This window comes from Parambassis ranga, chromosome 1, assembly GCF_900634625.1.
Source record: "Parambassis ranga chromosome 1, fParRan2.1, whole genome shotgun sequence".
In the NCBI taxonomy this organism is placed as follows: domain Eukaryota; kingdom Metazoa; phylum Chordata; class Actinopteri; family Ambassidae; genus Parambassis; species Parambassis ranga.
In genome coordinates this window covers 11,684,407-11,703,785 of record NC_041022.1, presented here as the reverse complement: position 1 = coordinate 11,703,785, position 19,379 = coordinate 11,684,407, and the positions used below count along the sequence as shown (strand labels likewise).

Below are 19,379 nucleotides of genomic sequence, written 5' to 3'. Positions count from 1 at the left end.
GCATGGGTTGGTTCTTCTCCCCGCTGTGGAGCCCGCGCTCTAAGCCGCGCAGCAGCACGTTTGGAGAGGGTTTGAAAAGAGACCAGGTGGAGGCATGGCTGGATGACCATTCTGATTTCACCAGGGCCTACTTTTTACGCAGAGCTTCAAAGTAAGAGCTGACTAAGAACTTATATTTTACAGTAAAACTTGTACAACAAAGATGTGCACTTTATCTTTGTAATCTGTCTGTGATTTTAGTGCCAGTTGTCCACAAGCAGATGCACAAGCAGATGTCCACAGCAGCCTGTCTCCCAGGCTTCCCAAGAGCAGCTCAGACCACTGTGATCTGCTTATGAGGGCCCCTCATCGCAAAATTTCAGCTCCCTCTCTGCAGAACCACTTACACCTGAACGTCTCACCTTCAGCAGACAGGCTCAAACCCTTTCCCTCCAGTCTCAGTACCCCTGGATGTATGGATCGCCTCTGTCCAGATGTGCTGGGAGGTCACTCCCCTTGTTCTCCCTGCTCTCCTGCTTCCCACTTCTGTTTTTCTCCCTGCCGTCCACTATCTCCCATTACCCATGAGGTGCCCCATTCTCCACAGCCACAGACTGCTGCCTGTGGTAACGGTGGAGGCTGTTCGTGGATGATGGGGCTACTAGGAGGGGGCCTGAGTTGGATGGAGTCTATCACAGAGCTCTGCCAGGGGGCTGTCATGCATGCTGGGGAGATACTGATGGCTGAGGGTGGCTCCCTGTCTCTCGTCAAAAAAGACAGTGGACGAAACAGCTTGGAGGAGGTGATAGCCCTGACACCTCTGGCATGCTTGAGTGAGGGCAACCTCTACCACCATGCAAATCTGGAGCTGGTGAAGGGGATCATGGGATGTGTGTTGTCTACAGGCTCACCAATGAACTTGAGAGATGTAGCCGAGGTAATGAGATGTCATTAACCTGCATGAGTGAGCAGTAATTAAGTCATCCATTTTCTGTTTATAGTGATCATTTACTGTGTGGGTGTTTAAGGGAACCCCACATGACGCACTTGCCTGTAATCCTTTTAGGAACTTCTTCCCCTGATACTAAATCTCTGATTACCGAGGCGGTGATGTTCCTGTCTATGTCCTGACTCACCTACACACCCACACAGTGAGGGAAGACGGCATAGCTCATTAAAGGGCTTAAAGGTGGTGCCCAAACCAGCGCTCCTTATCCTCACCACCAATGTGATTAAGAATGGGTGCCAAAACCTTGCACAGTTAGACAGCAGTTAATTCCAGGTCTGAATGGGTAATTATTTCTTTAAATAGCCCATCAGATGCTAAGGGGTTGATGCATGCTAAGCATCCCTAGCTGCATGTGACCAGGTAGCTTAAGTACACATTAAAAAAAGTGAAATGTTTGGAGAAGTTTTTTTTCAAGACTGCCAGACTTAATATCACGCTCTGGTATTAACGTGTCTGCATAAATAAGTGCTTACCGTACTTGTTTTTTCTCTCTTCACAGGACCCCAGATTTAACTTTGATAACGAGCAGTCAGCAAAGATCAGGGCTGTTTTGAGTGCTCCCATCAAGAATCACAGAAATGAGGTAACATCAAAATGATTATGTTCAGTTGCAATTTAATCTTTGCTGTAACAAAGGGTTAAATTACAACAATCTTTTTATTTTGTGACCAGGTGGTTGGTGTAGTTGTAATGATCAACAAAAGGAATCCTTGTGATGGATCACTTTGTGCTTTTACAAGCATGGATGAAAAGGTTAGAGCTGGAAGCTTTTTTCATCTTTAATTACCAGCAGTGTGATGTAATGTGATATAAATGGATTAAAGGACTAGTTGTGCCACCTGCTATGTTGTAAGTTGTTGTAAGTGCATTTTAGCACAATACTACAAACATCATCAATACTGGTATATCATATCCTTGCTTCACATTTGGCCAAATATCTAATCTAACCATTTATGCTGTACTGCACAGGTCATGTAGAAATGTTATTTCTTATTTCACATTACTGGCCAGGTGCTGTCCAATCATATGGATGGGTTGGGGATGGTTCTGGATAATGTCCAGCTGTATGAGAGCTCAAGACAGGAAGCCAAACGCAGCCAGGTAACACTACCAGAGAGCAATAGGAACCTGCTGAGGTCTTTGAATGTATGTGCGAATCTGTGTGTGTGTGTGTATGTGTCAGGCTTTGATAGAGATGGCAAAGGTTTTATCAAAGGAGCACCATTCCCTTGAAGTCCTGCTGAGCAAGATGGCTGCCACCATCATGCCCTTCACATATGCTCAGTACTGCACCATCTTCGTCCCTGAGAAGAAAACTTCAGTCACAGAAGAGGAGGTGCATCATCCTGTTTTATTTAAATGTATTCAAATTATAAACCATATACCATGTCCTTTTTTTAAATACATGTTGTTTCTGCTCATTTTATTGCAGATTGCATTCTCCAGTGTGATACACATGGAGTGTGAGGAGCTAGGATCAACCTGCCAGGTGTACAGAAGGTATATGTCATCCGCACCCTGCATCAGCCAATATTAATTTCACCTACTGTATTTGGGATTTCTTAATCTAATACCAGAAGTGTGCTTAATTTTACAGAGAGCGTGACATCCGCGACTTAGATCCATCGTATGCTTCAAGAACTCTGAAGGATATGGTAACACTGAACATGTCAGGCAGCCCTGAGGGATCAGTAAGGAGTCTGATCTGCTGCCCTGTCAGAAACGAGAGGTCTGAAAACGTTATCGGTAGGTCCATTTTGCACAAATCTTAATTTTTTATGTCTAATATAGTATCTGAACCTGGTCTGCACTTTCTGTCAAAGTTCATACTGCTCCTGGTTGATCCTTCTCCTGTCTGCCATCTAGCTGTGTGTCAGCTAATGAACAAGAGGAGCAGAGACTCAGACGAGGTGGAGCCCTTTAACCGATACGACGAGCGCCTCTTGGAAGATCTGGCGGTGTACTGCGGCCTGGCTTTGCAGTATGTCCAGGCTGTCCAGATCACAGAGGAGAGGAGGGCCAGTATACAGGTCACACAGGAGGTAGTACAATCCGCCATACCCTATTGGTATACTGCTCACATCTGCAGCTGAACGTCAGTCAGACTTAAAGTATGTGTTTTGTGTGTTTGATCCTGCAGGTTCTTGCCTACCATATCACCGCAGCAGAGCAGGAAGTTCAAGCACTGCAGGTGATTTTCTTTGGTTGAGACCCCCAAAGGAGCACGCACTGAGGCACCTTTATCTCTTTATTGTTGCACAAATTTATTTACCTTCCTTCTCTCCTGTCATTGAGAAGAAGACAGTCCTGGAATCAGCCTCTGTGCTCATGCTGTTCAACAGGCTTTATTACTGATGTTCAGCTAATGCTCTAACAACATAAAGCTCTTGATCAGCTGCTGTCACTGCCCATGACGGGCAAAGTTTAAGCCTTCACGTTCCCTGTGTTAGAGGGTTTTTGTGTGTGTATGAATACATTGTGTGTTTATTTTTCAGGAGGTGACTATTCCTTCTGCTGAATCGCTGAACATTCTCCACTTCCATTTCTCTGACTTCGGCCTGCCAGAAGATCTGACCTCCCAGGCCACCGTTCGCATGTTCTTAGACCTTAATTTGGTGCAAGATTTCAACATTGATTACAAGGTGACTCATTTACACAATAATCAATAGTTTAAGTGCAACAGCTGACAGTCTAAGGGCACTGCAAACTTAAAAGCAGGAAAAGCATAATAATTTCATCCACTAACTGATTTATCTTTTAATCACTTTATGTCTCTTTACTGCAGAGTCTCTGCCAGTGGGTCCTGACCGTGAGACGTGGATACAGGAACAACGTGCCTTATCACAACTGGAACCATGCACTCAGCACTGCTCAGAGCATGTTTGCTATGCTCAAGGCCACAGATCAACTCCAGGTTAGTACATGTCTGCGTGTGTGCACCTAATAAACAAAAAGCAACTTTCTGGCATACTGTGGTGGACATGGAGAGCTTATTTATAGTTTAGACACGCCTAAAAAGCAGTCAATGAGCTGATATGGCCCCAAAGTTTCTCATTCCCAACAAATGCAAGCACAAAACATTTGCATCTACATTCAAATGTGAAAGGAGAACGATCTATCTAATAATCCATATGTGACGCTTACTTATCGGTGTTGTTGTGTAAAGTCCACTGAGTCTCATCTGTAAAGTTTGTGGAGGAACCTAGCTCTTCAACCATCAGGCACATTAAAAATATATGTAAATAAAAATATGTGTAAAATATATTGTCACAGTTATCTGTGTAAAGTATAGTCACAAAATATGATTTTGATTATGAATTCATCTGCTGATTGTGACCTGTCCAGGGTGTTACCCCGCCTCTCACCCATAGTTAGCTGGGATAGGCTCAGCCCCCCGTGACCCTGCACTGCAGGACAAAGCGGGTTAATAGATAATGGATGGATGGATCTGCTGATTGTTGTGATTATATGCCAATATCTGAAAACAAAAAAAATTAGAAGCAATGAAATAACATTTTTTTTGCTTTCTTATGGTACCTCAGACCATTTTCTCTCGTCTGGAGATATTAGCGCTGATGATTGCCACTCTGAATCACGATCTTGATCACAGAGGAGTCAGTAATTCCTACATAGAAAGGTAAAAAATAACTATTCCTCATCACATGTTTGATTTATTATTGATTATTACACCCTTTAAAAAAACCAACAGATTACTTTTCATTTCTGTCCATTAGGACTCAGCAGCCTTTAGCTCAGCTGTATGGACACTCCTCTCTTGAGAACCACCACTACAATCTGTGCCTCTTCATCCTAAACAACACTGTAAGTGATTAGCATGTTAGCACTTACAGTGTAGTTGAAGTACTGCATAAAACCTTCTCCTTAACAGTTTACTAAATTGTGATCTCTGTGTGTCTCTGCCAGGGGAGTCAGATTCTCAGTGGCCTCTCTGCAGAGGACTACAAAACTGTACTACAGATGATCAAAAGGGCAATCCTTGCTACCGACCTCACCGTCTACATGGAGTATGTTAAGAATTAAATGTCAACCATTACACAATTTTAACCTTAATATCTCTGTATCTTGTGACATTTTCTTAGGAGGAGGATAGAGTTCTTTTCCCTTGCTAAGAAAAGCAGAGTGAGCTGGAAGAGCGAGAAACAAAGAGATTTGCTGAGGTGGGAATCCAGTAAAATTCAAAACCAGGAACACATTTAAATGATGGAATATACTTTATCTTTAAATTATTAATTTACCCCACAGATCAATGCTGATGACAGCGAGTGACCTCTCAGCTATCACAAAGCCCTGGCCTGAACAAAAAAGAGTAGGTCTCACAAAAATAATAATAAAAATTAAAAAACTTATGAATAAAATTCTCTCAATCATCACAACCTTAACTTCCCCCAACCCCTTCTTACAGCTTGCCAGCCTGGTTGCCATGGAGTTCTTTGCACAAGGGGACAAAGAGAGGGAAGAGTTCAAAATCAAACCCATTGTAAGTTGTTCTAGCATGATTATATTTTATTTCTGCAAGGGTTTTCAAAAAAGCAAGGGTTAGCCAGTTTATCCACTGTTATTTACCATATTTATGTTTTTTCAGTAATAGGGATTTCAGTACTTCTGAAAATTGATTTCTTGATGCATCATCTTGTTTTTGTTGCTCTATGATCAACCTTGCCAACAGTTCAATGCCACACTGAGACAGTTCTTTGAAATACGCAAAGCTATTCACTGTTTAGACAGCTCCATCTCTGTGGCTTAATGGACCAGTGTGTGTAGGATTTAGCTACATCTAGTGGTGAAGCATATTGCAACCAACTGAATAACCTTAATCTACACATCCTCTTCTATATTGCAAACCCACAGTGCATTGCTGGAACTGTATTTGGTTCTGTCTGTTTTGGTGGGCTCGGTGAACATAGTGGTTAAAAGACTGTAACTGAACTCTCTTCTCAGGACATAATGAACAGAGAAAACAGCACTCGACTGCCGTACATGCAAGTTGAATACATTGATGAGATCTGCTATCCACTCTACAAGGTGTGTTACTGCTGTTTCGTGGATGTTTGTGCAGGCATGCATGTGCGTTTCCAGAAATAATCATTCTTTAATCATGCACTCTCTGCCCTCCTTAGGCTGTATCGAGGCTGTTTGACACTTGCTCTCCGTTGCTGAATGGGTGTAAGAAGAACAGACAAAACTGGATGCATCTTGCTGAGGAGGCAGCAGAAGACAGCAGCTGTGCAACCCCAGAAACAAATAAAAGCAACAAGAAGGCACAGACAGATGAAAAGAGGACTGGGGAGGAGAGAAGGAACGTGGAACCTTACACTTAATACATGCATCTTAATTAAACCTGCTGTTCAAGTGACTACTTGGATTGAATGGACAGTTTGTATGTATACACTAGATTTGATCAGTCTGTATCCAAATACTTTATAAATGTGTATGCAATAATGCTAAATGTACACATTTATCAACTTTTGATGGACTAGATGTCTACTGCAATCAACAAATGTACTATTTTTATAATACAAATTATAATTATTATTGACAGAACAGTGCATGATACTTGCTTTCTTATTCTGAAAACTACTACTACTATCGGAAATTCCCAAATATTGTTTGAAACTTTATAGAGAGAACTTTTTGACCTGCATACTGACATAATTTAACGGGATTCCATGTGTTTATGAAAGCATGTGATCCTGGTTTGTTTCACCCTGTAGATTTGTTCCCAAGCAAATTTAAAGAAAAGCACTTTTTTTCAAATAATGGTGAATTAATGTGGTCAATTTGCCACTAGATGACTTTATGCATTTTGTACCCATCAAAGTGTAGACAAGACTTACAAGAAGTGTTTTGTCAGCCATTGCAGGCCATTGAATTGGTGCATTGGGTGCATGTTTATATTATGTATTTGTGTGAATGCTACACTAAAGATGGCTGTAGCTCAAGTGGTAGATGAGGTACAAGTCCTCTGAAATAGTTGTATATAGCCTACTGCAACATGCTGTCATTGCACCTACTGTGTTTATTTCATGCTATTCTTATTATTTGCGTATTTATGCAAATATCTATATAATATCTATATCTATTTTTCCCCATTATAGCAGCTGCTATTATTGTGTTAACTGTGTAACCTGCTCATGTGCCTTGAATGGCCCCCAGGGGACAATAAAGTTCTTGATTTGATTTGATTTGATTTGAGTATAATGTGAATAGTGTGTAATGTGAATCATTTAAATCGAATTTAAAAATAGATACGTATTTAATAGTAATATTTGGATTTTATTTTACATGGATGCCTTGGAAGCTGTGTTTACCCTCCCCAGCCTCTGGGGGGCACTAACGCATTTTAACGCGCCGCTGTTGTTGCCGTGGCCGACCAGCAGAAGAAGACGCCGGCGGAGAGACAAGAGGAAGAATATGACAGGGCGCGCAAAAAGAAAACCCAAATCCATTCAGGTAATGTTTTACTCTCCTTCTACCACCTTTGTCTGGTTGCAGAAATGTCTGCTTAAAAGAAGGTTTAGGCAGACCAGGAGCTGCTCTGTGTGTGCTCGTCGTGGTAGCAAATTGTCTTGTGTCAAACGCTGAGGGCAGAACTGTTTAGCACGCTGACTGAGCCGCAGAGGACAACATGGCAGCACACTGAGAGACTGGTACCGTAAAGCCTCTGACAAGACACAAGCCTCAAGTCGCCTGTACAGTGTGGATTCCAGCTAGCTAGTTACTTCTCAATGCTGCTGCAGGGAAACGACGAGGTGTCTGGATTTGATTTGGATAAAATCTGATTCATAACAACGAGCACTGTTCAGCTTAGGTTTCACGCAACTGTTTAGAAAAATGTAATCTTTATGCAAGGGTTCCTTTACACTACTGTTCTGGGAACACACCATTAAACACAGCTGGACTTACTGAATGTAGCTGTTATTAGGTGTTTATTTTCACCGATACAACACTTCTGTAGTGAACCTTGGCTTATCTAAGTGGGTGTAGTGATGCACATTTTTTTGTTTATTCTGTCTAAACGGTTTTCATGTCGCCTACTTACAATGTGCTAAAGTATAGTGCAATGTTCAGTGCCTTAGTTTGTCACTGTCAATTGTGTCTTGTGCCAAAAGGTGTCTCTAATGTTCATAAATATATTGGAAGGACGATAATTTCTCATCATTTAAAATACATAAGACATGATATTTTGTTATGGTAGCTTGTCTATCAAATAAACTCACAACTTAATGTTTAACATAGATCTCTTTCACATATTTTATGTCTTTAGGAGTCGGGTATGGGCAATGGAGAGCTCAAGAAAGCCAGAAAAGATGAATCCAACCCTGCGCCATCATCAGGAGTGGATGCACAGCAACGTGATGAAATTGTGCAACATTACAGTTTTCAAATGCCAGAAGATCTGTACCATTTCTGGGACTTCTGCAAAGAGCTATGTCCTGAGGACCCCCATGGTATGATCTTAACACAAACAGCATATCTAGTTAATGTGACACTTTTAGGAAAAAGGTGCATCTGACATTTATTCAATTTCTGAGGATGCAAACATCCTGAGAACGTTTTTACACATTCAGTGTTTAGAAGCTATTGTTCTAAACATTATTATATTAAACACTAAACATTATAGTATTAAACCTTCATCCAACTAGAAGTTTTGTTTTGTGAGACTATCCCAGCCAAAAGTCATTCATTTTTGACTGTTCCTGGATTTGCGGGTGATTCATGTTTTTCTGTGTAGGTGCACTGAAGGACACGCTTGGCCTGCAGCTGGTTGGTCCTTTTGACATTCTGGCTGGAGCTCACACAAATTCTAGAAATCCTCAGCCTAACTTCCACCTTCACTGGAGGTATTTTTATGACCCACCAGAATTTCAGACCATACTTCTGGGGAGTGAGGACAGTCAGCATCACATGGGCTATTACAGGTACGCAACTGCTGCTACTATGCCCATCACATTATGGAAACACTGGTAAAAGCTCATGACCATGAGAGGCTCTGACTTGTTTTTTACTTTATTGTTCTGCTAGAGATACTCCAGACTCCCTTCCTTCGTTTGTTGGGGAAAATGAAGCCAGGAAAGGCTGCACCATAACACAGATGGGAGACAACCTGTTTGCTGCTGTCCAGTGAGTATCCATTCACACATTCACCATACACTACTTAGTACACACTACACTCCTTTAAAAAAAAACTCATGGTACAACAAAGCTTTGACCTCTAGATGCAGGAATGGTTGCAAATCACTCAGATAATAGGTTGCTTCCTTAAAAATGTAAGCCACACAGACCTTGGTCGGAATTGTTAGAGTTCATCTAAGATGACTGGTCACTTCCTCACCTTTTGTGATAACCCACTCTAGTATCTGTGCTCTTCTTGTCTGCTGTTAATCCCTGCGCTCTTTTCTTTATCAGCTTGTATCTGCTGAGGAAGAGAAAAGAGAGGGGCAGTAAGAAAGCAGAGGGAGATGCTCTGCAAAGCTTGGAGGCAAAGCTGCGAGACAAGGCAGAGTCACTGGGTTTGTCTCTAGAGCAGAAGACCAAAGGCATGAAGCAGAGGGACAAGAAGGTAATGTGTACAGTACAGAAAGGTCCATCATTTTATCTCTGTATACTACCACAGTGATTAGGATGTGAACAAATGTATTGTTTGGCTTCATGCATTTGTGACTGCAGTAAATAACATTCATCACCTTGCCCTGTATCCCTCCTGTGTTCCACTCATGTCTGTGCTGTGTTCATGTTGCATAATCATGAAGCAAACTGTCCATGATAATAACTACCACCCTCTGGCAATGAGGCATACTAAAAGACTGCAGCATTTAACAGCAGTGGTGTAATTCTTTTGAAAGTGGTCCTCGCTACAAGCCACAAAATAAAACAAATCTGTTTCTTTCATCATAGGTGGTCACAAAAACATTCCACGGTGCTGGCATCGTTGTGCCTGTAGACAAGAATGATGTAGGATACCGAGAACTACCTGAAACAGATGGTGAGACTAAACATTTGTCAGCATTCTTAATCACTCCTCTCTTTTTACTCCTGATTTGAAGCAACCAGTTCTTTTTTTTCTAACTTTTTTGTTCTTTCCTGCCTTCTCCTAGCTGGTCTAAAGAAGATCTGCAAAGCCATTGCTGAAGCACGGAATGATGAAGAGCGTGTCAAAGCCTTTGGACCGATTCAGGAGATGATCACATTTGTTCAGTTTGCAAATGATGAGTGCGACTATGGCATGGGTTATGAACTAGGAATAGACCTCTTCTGTTATGGATCACATGTGAGTCTCATGACTGGGTAACAAAACACTGCATTTGGGGCGATTAATTAATGGGATAAGAACCAATAAATGATTATTTTGTGGAAATGCTAAAGCTCACTTACTTGTTAAACCTGTGTTAAGATGTTACATGATGTTTATGTCCAATGGTAACCAGCTAAAAAGCTTGGATAACTATCTTTATGTATAGCCATGCAAATGTCTGAAGCTAGATTGTAGTTCAATAAAACATATAACTAATTTTTGGTTTTCTGTCCCCTTCAGTATTTCCACAAAGTCATCAAGCAACTCCTGCCCATGGCCTACAGCTTGCTGAAAAGGAATTTGTTTGGGGAGATTTTGGAGGCCCACCTCTCCAGTCGTAGCCATGACAACCTAGACCAACTCTCTGGACACTAAAAAACAAAAGACTCAGAAAAAGCATTTCAGTTCTAGATCTTATAAGCTTTCCCACCACGTGTCTTTGTCTTCTATTGTTTGTCATTGTTGATGTTTGTTTGGTGGTTTTGGTGCTGCTGTCGCTGATTGGAACCAGTTCAGTGATAAATTGTTTGTCAAAGGTAGATGTCTAATAAAGCGTTTTTTATATTTTTACCTGTTTGATTTTTGTATTAGATATAAGTCAGTTAAACTAATATTACATCTAGATTGTACTTTGGTTTCACTTTTAGATGCAGATCATTATGGCTCTAGGCTGCTCTGGTCGCTGCCTGATAAGCTGATAAAGAATTAGGTTTTTGGAGCAATGCCCTGCAGCGGAAACAGAGGGCAGTGTTGTGTGTGTACACCAGCATCATAAGAAGTGTTAAAAAGTGACATCACCACCTCAGTTGAGTCGACTTTTTTCTTAAAAATGGTCATTTACATTATTTCAGTAAAAGCTTTACAAATTTGGAGCATTGGTTTAGAACGTCTACTAAACATTTTTGTGAGCAAAAATATACATTGATATTTTGATTGCTTATTGTAAAGCTCTGCTTTCTGACACAGGATATGACTCCACTGTCCAGTGTGTACCAAAAGTGACATTTTGTCACTTTAAGATGATTTCTTACCTATAGCACTCCACCCCTTTTCGACCAGAGTCCTGACCGATGGTCAAACCTCTCTGAGACACTGCTATTGATTTTTGCCTTGTCAACCTCCATCACATTTATAGAATGGTGAAGAAACTCAGGTCAGTGTGAGTGCTAAGAGGTAGATTAGATTATGTAATCCCAGCTCAGTGTATGTCTGGGCTAGTGTGATTTCACACAGCAAACCTGCGAGATTACAAGTTAATAACTTTCACATCTGAAGCTGCTACTGCAGCAGAAGCGCCGAGTGCATTCAAATGGTGCGTTCAAGTACCATTACGAACAAGTCAGCTCAAACGTTAGGTAGCAAACTTCAACACACTGCAACGTAAGAAGATGCATGAATGTTTGCATCGTTAGGGTACTTTTTTTATGACAGCACTATTTCTCTGTTGTAGTCTGCAGTAGCAAAAGTGCAACGTCTGCAGTATTGAATTTCAGCAGCCAGTGCATTGGCCAATACTGGATGATTGTGAGAATTCTGATTGTCCTTGAAAGCAGCAGTGATCCTGCGGAGTTTCGGGGAAGCGCATTTGATGCGCGTTCATGTGTCCATACACATACACACACACAGGCCACAGCAGCACACCGGGTGCATCCCCGCACAGAGTGAACGCTCCGTTTGGTTTGACACTGTAACAATCGCTATTTTAGGTTTTGTCACGTTTGACCACAGATTGTCTTTGACGACGCAGAATGATTCCGGGTCCCGAGGAGTTCCGTGGACTCTGAGGCCCGCACAGACATCCACCTTGCACCGGCAGAAGGACCCCCACTGACCGCATCGCTTCCAGCAGCAGAAGCAGCAGCCAGCCGGAGGCGGGATGTCAAGTAGCCCCGAAGAAAGGCAGCCCAGGGGCGGCGGCTCCGACCGTGACTTAAAATCGGCCTCCTCGAGCAACACGTCCCTCGAGGGTGGACCACCACCACCACCGCTGCACCAGAACCGTATCCGGCAGGTGGGTGTCTGTCCGCAGCCCTGCACTTAGTGGCTCAGTCAGCCGTGTAACGAGCAGCACAGACCGCTGCTGATGCTGCGCGCTGGGGCAGAGCAGTCAAAGGCGTTGCCGTGCTTCATCACAGCGGCGCAGCTCGTTTGACATGTTTCTCTCAGATTGCTACTCACATTGTGTTTTAATTAGCAGCTAATAAGAGGTGACGCTGCTCTGCAGTGAAAATACCATCTGTTTAAAGATTAGCGACAGAGCGGAGTGTGATAAAACCCAGAGGAGGGCAGCTATGGCCGTCAAAATAAACACCATCAGGTCTGCACTGACACCTCCAGTTACTATAACAGGCTGCAGTGAGGAATGTTTACAACTTCACATGCACCGCTGGATGGTTACTATATGAGGATGATGAGCATCCCTGACTGCTACGGCTTTGCTGCACATAACATACCATACTGCATATTTGCAAGTGCTTTATTTCCTGGATTCAGTAGAATTGGTTGTTTCTGAACAGTGATGCATGTCTGTCTGTTTGATATTCTTTTTTTAATGCCTTGCTGTGGACTGTCTGTCTGTCAGTCTGTCTGTCTGTCTGTTTGAATGCCCTCCAGTGCTCTCATGGGCTGGGCTGGTTTGTCTTTCAATTGTCTTGTAAACTAAAATTCTGATATTACACAGCTTATACAAACACCACATATACTTATTGTTAAATGCAGTAGCTAAAAACGATTCCATGCAGATCATTATTTTGTAATCTGTTTTCATAAAAGTGGAGCATAAACAAGAAAATGGATGTTAAGTGTTACCATCTACATTTCATCATGTAATGTGTATGTGTGTTGTGTGTGTGTTATTGTGTATTCAATGAAAGGGAGTCAGGAGATGGTAGAGGGTTGTTTCCTGTCTCAGTGCACTCTGAGGCTAATGTGATTTCAGTAATGGACTGTAGTGCTATGAATACACACACACACTTTAGGCTGTTCTTTTTAGGGTGGGGCCTTTGAGCTTTAATACTTGAACACAATCAGGAGTTTTTTGTTTGTTTGCAGCACTGCAAAATCAAACGTTGCACCTCATTGAGGTGTTTGTGATCATTGTTATGATTTCACATGAAAGCAGATTAGTCTGAACTGTAATTCTACTTATTCCTGTGTTCATCTTGATGCGTTCAAGTGCGAAGGCCGAACCAGTAGTCGGAAACGCACTTATAAAGCTAATCTTTACTCTGCACAGAGATTTATATCTGTACAGCATCTTATATTTAGCAGCGTAACAGCAGATAAACTTGAAACAGTTCAGTCATGATCTTAAGATCTAATCTACAGCAGTTTATTTTACATGGCATCACAGTTTTACTCAAAGTCAAGCTTTGTATTTAAAATAGGATGAGTCCTGCTTATTTTCCCTATAAGTACAAATCTCACAGAGGCACCTGAGCATCAGTGTGTTTCTTTTTATCCACAGTAAAGTCACAAAATAGCTGTGAGGTACAATGTTATTAAGGTAGCAGACTATGTGAAGCGCCTGTGTGATGCAGGGGAATAATTATTTATCCCTGCAGAGATCCATTTTTAGTCCCCAGCCACAGTGCCTCTAAGTTGGCAGCGGCAGTGCTGATAAATGATTGTGTCCTTGTCATGGCACCGGTTGGTCCTTTTTGTGGGTTTTCTCTATGCTATAAGGGCAAGAAGGGGACTTAACTGCAGTAACGTATACAAAAAGCTAAACATGGACATAGGAAGGACTTTGATTTCCTTATTCTTTAAAGAATTAATAAAGAAACAATAAAGTATCTATCTATCTACCTAGTTGAATCTGGTAAACTGTGTACAGGAAATGATGTGGGCCACAAAAAGCAAAATTATTCAATGGATGTCAGAATGATAGAGGAGATGTCCCCTCTATAAGGTTACTGTGTAATAGCTTTTTTCTGTTATTTGGTCATCACATATTCACACACAAGGTGTTTTGTCATCACCGACATTAGTGTTTACATGAAGTAGAATTTTTAGCTACTTTACATGTAACTTTCACTTTATTTACTCCTGTTTTCATCCTATCCAGTCTTACTGTCAGACTTTCTCCACCAGCTACCTACGTCCTTGTCTGCAGTTTTGGGGTACAGCTAAAAGCTAAAAGTTCAAAGTACAGCAGAAACAGAGTAACACTACACATGAGACAAAAAGAGAAAAAGACAAACGGGACACTGATGTGAGGATCTTACTTGCAGGTCTAAAAATACTGCCTTCCTCTCATGTGGTTGTCCCATAGAGGGAAAGAAAATGTGTCTCCTCTGTGAAGTGGCTGTGTGTCCATGTCTCTGTGCACCCTGCACCAGACTTGTGTCACTGAGCATTAGCACACTGCTCTGAGCTGGTGTTGAATGATTGCTTTTCCGCAGTCTGTTCTCTCCACCATCTGAACAATACATGGACTGCGTCATATTATGTCAACTCTTTCTGTGCCTGTGATGTATCTCCTGTGGTGTGAATAGTGCATATCTCAGTTTGCAGAGATCAATTTAGGATTAGATTTAATGTCCAATGCAGTCTGATGCCAGTAATGGTAATATCCTATCTTGACACATTCTTAGATGCATGTACCTCAGCTACATGGTTGTTTCTTCCCCACCTTCAACCCCATCTTTTGGCAGCTGTATGTTTTCCCCGCACACTTTCTTTTCTTTTCATCTTGCCATTCATCTTTGCCTCCTCACTTCCTCTCACCACCCTAACAGGGGGGGGGTTGACTCTTTAGCCTAGTTTTCTCCTTTTCACCTTCTTGGCTGCCTTTCCTCCCCATCTCTCATGTTTGCTACAAAATACACCCCACCCCTCCCTCCCTTGCTGCCCCACTACTGTCCTGATGTGCCAGCAGGTCAGGTTACACTGCAGCCTTTGACATTTTCATCTCTCCCTCTCTTTTCTGGATCTCTGTCTTGCATCTCTTTTTCCTTTCTGTATCTTCCTGCTTGTCTTTCTGTCTCTCTGTCTCCATTGGGAGTGGTGTGATGGGACACTGCAGGAAGGGAGTCCTAATGGAGCCACGGCCTTCATTACATTACTTGAGAGCATCTACATCAACACACACCCACATTATATGGCCACAGCTGTTTTCCAGTGCACGATGACTAATGGAAAAGCTTCAGCCAGTTGGGGTATCGGTGTGTGCAGTTATTACCTACAGGGTGTAGGTCTATACTCATTCAGACGCACTCACATGTAACTGTATTTACTAAAGCTGTTAGAACCCTTGCCTGGTTATGACCGCTTACATGGAAACATGAATGACCACAAGTCAACCGCTCTGGGACTGGTGGCTACCAAGTGAGCAAGTTTCTTGTGTGGTGCTGGCTTTGTTGTTGCAGCGAAATTTCTGGACAGAAATGATTCATCAAACTATGTCTGTCCATCACTTCATGTATGCCTTGTATATTAGATGGATGAAGTTTAAAAAGGGGCGCACAGGTTGTCTTGCAAAACCTCTTTGCTGCCTGCTAAATCTTCCACATGTCAGATCTACAACTTTTGTGCAATTTGAGCGAACAAAGGATCCTTGCTTAGCAATGCTATATACAAAGTTAGCCTGAAGATCTGACACCAACATACTCATGTTTCACATACTAAATACATTTACTTCAAAGCGGTGCCCATCTTAGGCATGACACGGAGCCCTGCAAATGTCGACTTTGTTAAGGAGTTCTGATGCAACACACAAGCAACAGTCATACCATGTTATCTGAGGATGGTATGAGCTTCCGTACTGTGTAATAATGATAGTGTGTTGAGAAAAGCATTGGTATTCCTGTCCTGTATCCAAAATCAGATACAAAATACATAGAGCATCAGCATGTCTATATTAGGGTACAAACAACATCCTGACACTCTGTGTCCTGGAGTCTCTTTCTTGGTCGTCACAGTACCTCATAACCAGCTGGGCTGCCCTACTTATATCTGACACCATCTCTCACTGACATATCTTCCTTTAACTGATAGGGGCAGAGATAACATTTCTTTATGAGTCATAGTCCATCATTGCTTTTTCTGTTTAGGTAAAAGGTTGTTCATCCAAAAAAAAAAAGAAATTAAAAACTTTGACACTGACTGCACCAGCGGCCCTCAGCTGCAGAATGTGAGAAAGCTGTATACTTTAAGCTATTCTATTAATTTGAGGTGTGTCCTTTGACTCACGGAGGACAGGTGTTTTTGGACTGGGGCAAGGGGGGAGACATTTAGATGTTAATTATTCATTATGGCCTTCTAAAGGCTGTTTCCCGTTAGAAAGAAAAAGAAAGGGGGGTGAGAGTGCACAGGGTGTGGTTGGTGATCAATGGACTTCTCAGAAGCTCCTTCTTAAATGTCCTGTCTCCATCTTGCTGCTCTCTCTGTCATATTTAAGTTGAGTTAGTGAAGGTTTTCTCACAGGAAAACACATCAAAGCTTTTTGCTCTGTTGTTGAGAATAGCATGGTTCATGCCGTCAAAGGTAGACAGAGACATACACATAGCAGCATCAAAACAACAGACTGCTTTTCTCGCATGCTGCGGAGGAAGATGCAGCGAAGCAACTTTAAATTCACCTTTATCTCTGTTTATGTTGACACTGCGAATATATTGATTATATTTGTGCTGCTTTCACTATGTGACTATGTGACTAGGTCTGATTCAAGCACATTTTATTTGTTTATAGTACAAAAAGTGACTGTTAATTAGCTGTATGTCCTACTCCCGTCTGTTTTATTTGGTCTCTAATTATCTGCCTGGTTATGTTCTCAGTCTGACAGCATCACTCAGCATTCCTGGTATGACTGTGCGCTGCAGAGAATTTTAGGTCACACGCTTCATTATTCATACTTGGAGGTGAAATCAGTTTCTGCCTCAATACCCTTTGTCATCTGCTGCTGGATGAGATCAGCCATCAGATGGTAATGCATTCTGCCAACATTTTAGCGTTGCTAACACATGAAGAGTGGTCAGAACGGTTTGTCTGTAGAGAGTTGTTGTGTTTGAAGATACGTTTTTACAATCCTATTAATTCCTTGTGAATTGAAAATGTACTTTGGGTTTCTTCAGGACTCCTCTCAGCCTGAGAAATGGAATATTGATATTCCCTGACACCGATAGCATCTGCAGTAGTAGTCTCAGTCTCACTAGTATTTATTTTGCAGTAAGCTCAAGGCCTCGCTCTCTCATCTAATTAACAGGACCGGCAGGCTGACATCATGTGTTCCCCTGGGACTTAGACAGCACTTCAAAGAGTAAAAAAGGAAACGCCATAAATTAGCATGATGGCCATTTCCAAGGTAGTGCATATATATATATATATATATATATATATATATATATATGCACTACCTTGGAAATAACAGATTCTCTTGTATCAAGGTGTTTTTTTTGTTTTGTTTTTAACAATGGCTGCATTTTTACCACCTCATAAACATGGTGTCAGTTACAGGAAGTGGATACTTTATGAATTTATGGACTTGAACAGATGCTTACGCTGCATTTCTGGAGGTTTTTCTACAGCGGCTGACGCCTAATGTAGCACAAAAGCTGCTGGCAATCAGTTAATGTGGCACTGCTGTCTGCCTGCAGGGCCGCTGTTTGTCTGTCTGTAGAAGCGGGAAGCGGTCTTAATATGGCTGCAGCACTGAAGGACAAATGGGGTGCAGTCAGTCATGTAACTGGTAAATCAGCTAAGACTAAAATCAGATGTTTCCATTTGTGTATGTTTGCTTCTGTTGGTGCTGCTGCAGGGTGTGGTCTTCTTGACTTTCTCTTCCTCCAGTCCACTTTCTCTCTGGGCATATCATATAACTGCATCAAGGTTAGATGTCCCATCCACATTGCATCTGTCTATCGCCTCTCATTTCAGCCCCTCCCAGGCAGGGTCTCAGTGTTGGGGTGTGGTCTGATCTGGACTCCTAACTGCCTGGGTTACTATTAAATTTGACTCTGTGTGATTTGGTTTTCTGACAAACACAGAGGCAGGGAGAGTGCGTGTGCCGTGTATTTTATGGCTCTGACCTTTCTTAAGCAGTAAAACGAGGCCTGAAAATGACTTGACATTTAAATAATATCAGAGTCAATCTATTACTGCCTCTGCTCTGTGATTTGTATGAGAACACAAACAGAATAGACATAATTTACAGATTAGCAACTCACCAAGAGCCTACCTGTAGAAAATTACATGAAGTAACTCTCAGTTACTGAGCAGACTCACACAGCACAGCTCCTCAGCAGGGAACATACCATTCGTATCATATGTTCACCAGTAATAAACATGTAATCAAGCAGGTAGTGAAACTGCACTGTTGATTGTCTCATGTTACAGTCATGTGGCGCCGGGTCTATAACGTCAGTTCCCTGAAGGGAAATAGTGAGCAGGTTGTCTGTGTGTGTGAGCTTAAATGTGGTACAGGCCTATTATTGCACAGATTTGTGAAATAATAATATCCTCCACATTTTTGACTGTTACTATGGGCTAAGGTAAAGTAAAACATATCTGTTTTAAATTAACTTTACTCAATTTGAGAAATACATATTTTAATTTCTTTACCACCCACATGTCTGTACTTTAAGTGAGACCTGGAGCCATATTGATTAATGCAGACATTTTTTTACAATGTATAATTTGATAATGCAGCTCTATAATGACTGAAACCTCGGAAGAGCTCTTCTTATATATATATAGATTGTAACTCTTCCTGTTCACCCCATTATTTCTAATATATTCAAATCCTCTTCCAGATGACTGATGTTGTGCCAGCTTCGTTCTGAGTTTTAATGGACATGGGCAAAAAAATAAATAAATCTTTCAGTGACTGTAAAAGTAGTGGAAAATTAATAAAGCACAATTTGGCTTTCCAGGTAAAGAGAAGTAGACCATGTTCTGTGTTACTGTCAGGAAGTCACTCACTCCCCAGGATACATACTCATGATTATATTGCATCACTTAAATCAAACAAACAAATGTAAGCATAAATTAAAAACTGGCTTTTCTCGGCGAGGAGCAGTTTGGAGGGAAGGAGGCGGATTGGAAATTGTCATTAAAAATGTATAAGCTTCAGATGACTTG

The 19,379-nt window shown here is 41.7% G+C and overlaps 3 protein-coding genes across 8 annotated transcripts in view; all 3 read left to right on the top strand.

Moving 5' to 3' along the window:
* Positions 1–631: 631 nt before the first annotated feature.
* Positions 632–6,327, top strand: LOC114450575 (cGMP-specific 3',5'-cyclic phosphodiesterase). The gene is given in 19 exon segments (XM_075353441.1): positions 632–916; positions 1,488–1,571; positions 1,661–1,741; positions 2,000–2,089; positions 2,172–2,324; positions 2,421–2,503; positions 2,505–2,734; positions 2,855–3,030; positions 3,129–3,179; positions 3,484–3,630; positions 3,774–3,902; positions 4,531–4,625; positions 4,723–4,810; positions 4,913–5,013; positions 5,089–5,166; positions 5,252–5,315; positions 5,412–5,486; positions 5,948–6,031; positions 6,127–6,327. Coding segments are annotated over 19 exon segments (2,295 nt in total).
* A 1,061-nt stretch (positions 6,328–7,388) lies between these two features.
* On the top strand, positions 7,389–10,871 carry hpf1 (histone PARylation factor 1). Its single transcript, XM_028409020.1, has 8 exons — positions 7,389–7,459; positions 8,274–8,457; positions 8,742–8,928; positions 9,032–9,130; positions 9,416–9,569; positions 9,905–9,992; positions 10,105–10,277; positions 10,542–10,871. Exons 1-8 carry the CDS (start codon positions 7,421–7,423, stop codon positions 10,674–10,676), a joined length of 1,059 nt encoding a protein of 352 aa, XP_028264821.1. The 5' UTR covers positions 7,389–7,420; the 3' UTR covers positions 10,677–10,871.
* A 1,066-nt stretch (positions 10,872–11,937) lies between these two features.
* ank2a (ankyrin 2a, neuronal) overlaps positions 11,938–19,379 on the top strand; it is a 63,216-nt gene continuing 55,774 nt past the window's right edge. For all 6 annotated transcript variants that reach the window (XM_028431581.1, XM_028431816.1, XM_028431415.1 and 3 more), the window contains exon 1: positions 11,938–12,312. In XM_028431581.1, the coding sequence (XP_028287382.1) occupies positions 12,178–12,312 (135 nt within the window). In that variant the 5' untranslated portion in view covers positions 11,938–12,177. The remainder of the gene's footprint in view (positions 12,313–19,379) is intronic.

Bases quoted from the DNA above. Each gene is read 5' to 3' on its own strand.
- hpf1 (XM_028409020.1), top strand. From the start codon at position 7,421: ATGACAGGGCGCGCAAAAAGAAAACCCAAATCCATTCAG. The intron at 9,570-9,904 runs GTAATGTGTACA...CTTTCATCATAG, and splicing joins TGAAGCAGAGGGACAAGAAG to GTGGTCACAAAAACATTCCA. The intron at 10,278-10,541 runs GTGAGTCTCATG...TGTCCCCTTCAG, and splicing joins TCTTCTGTTATGGATCACAT to TATTTCCACAAAGTCATCAA.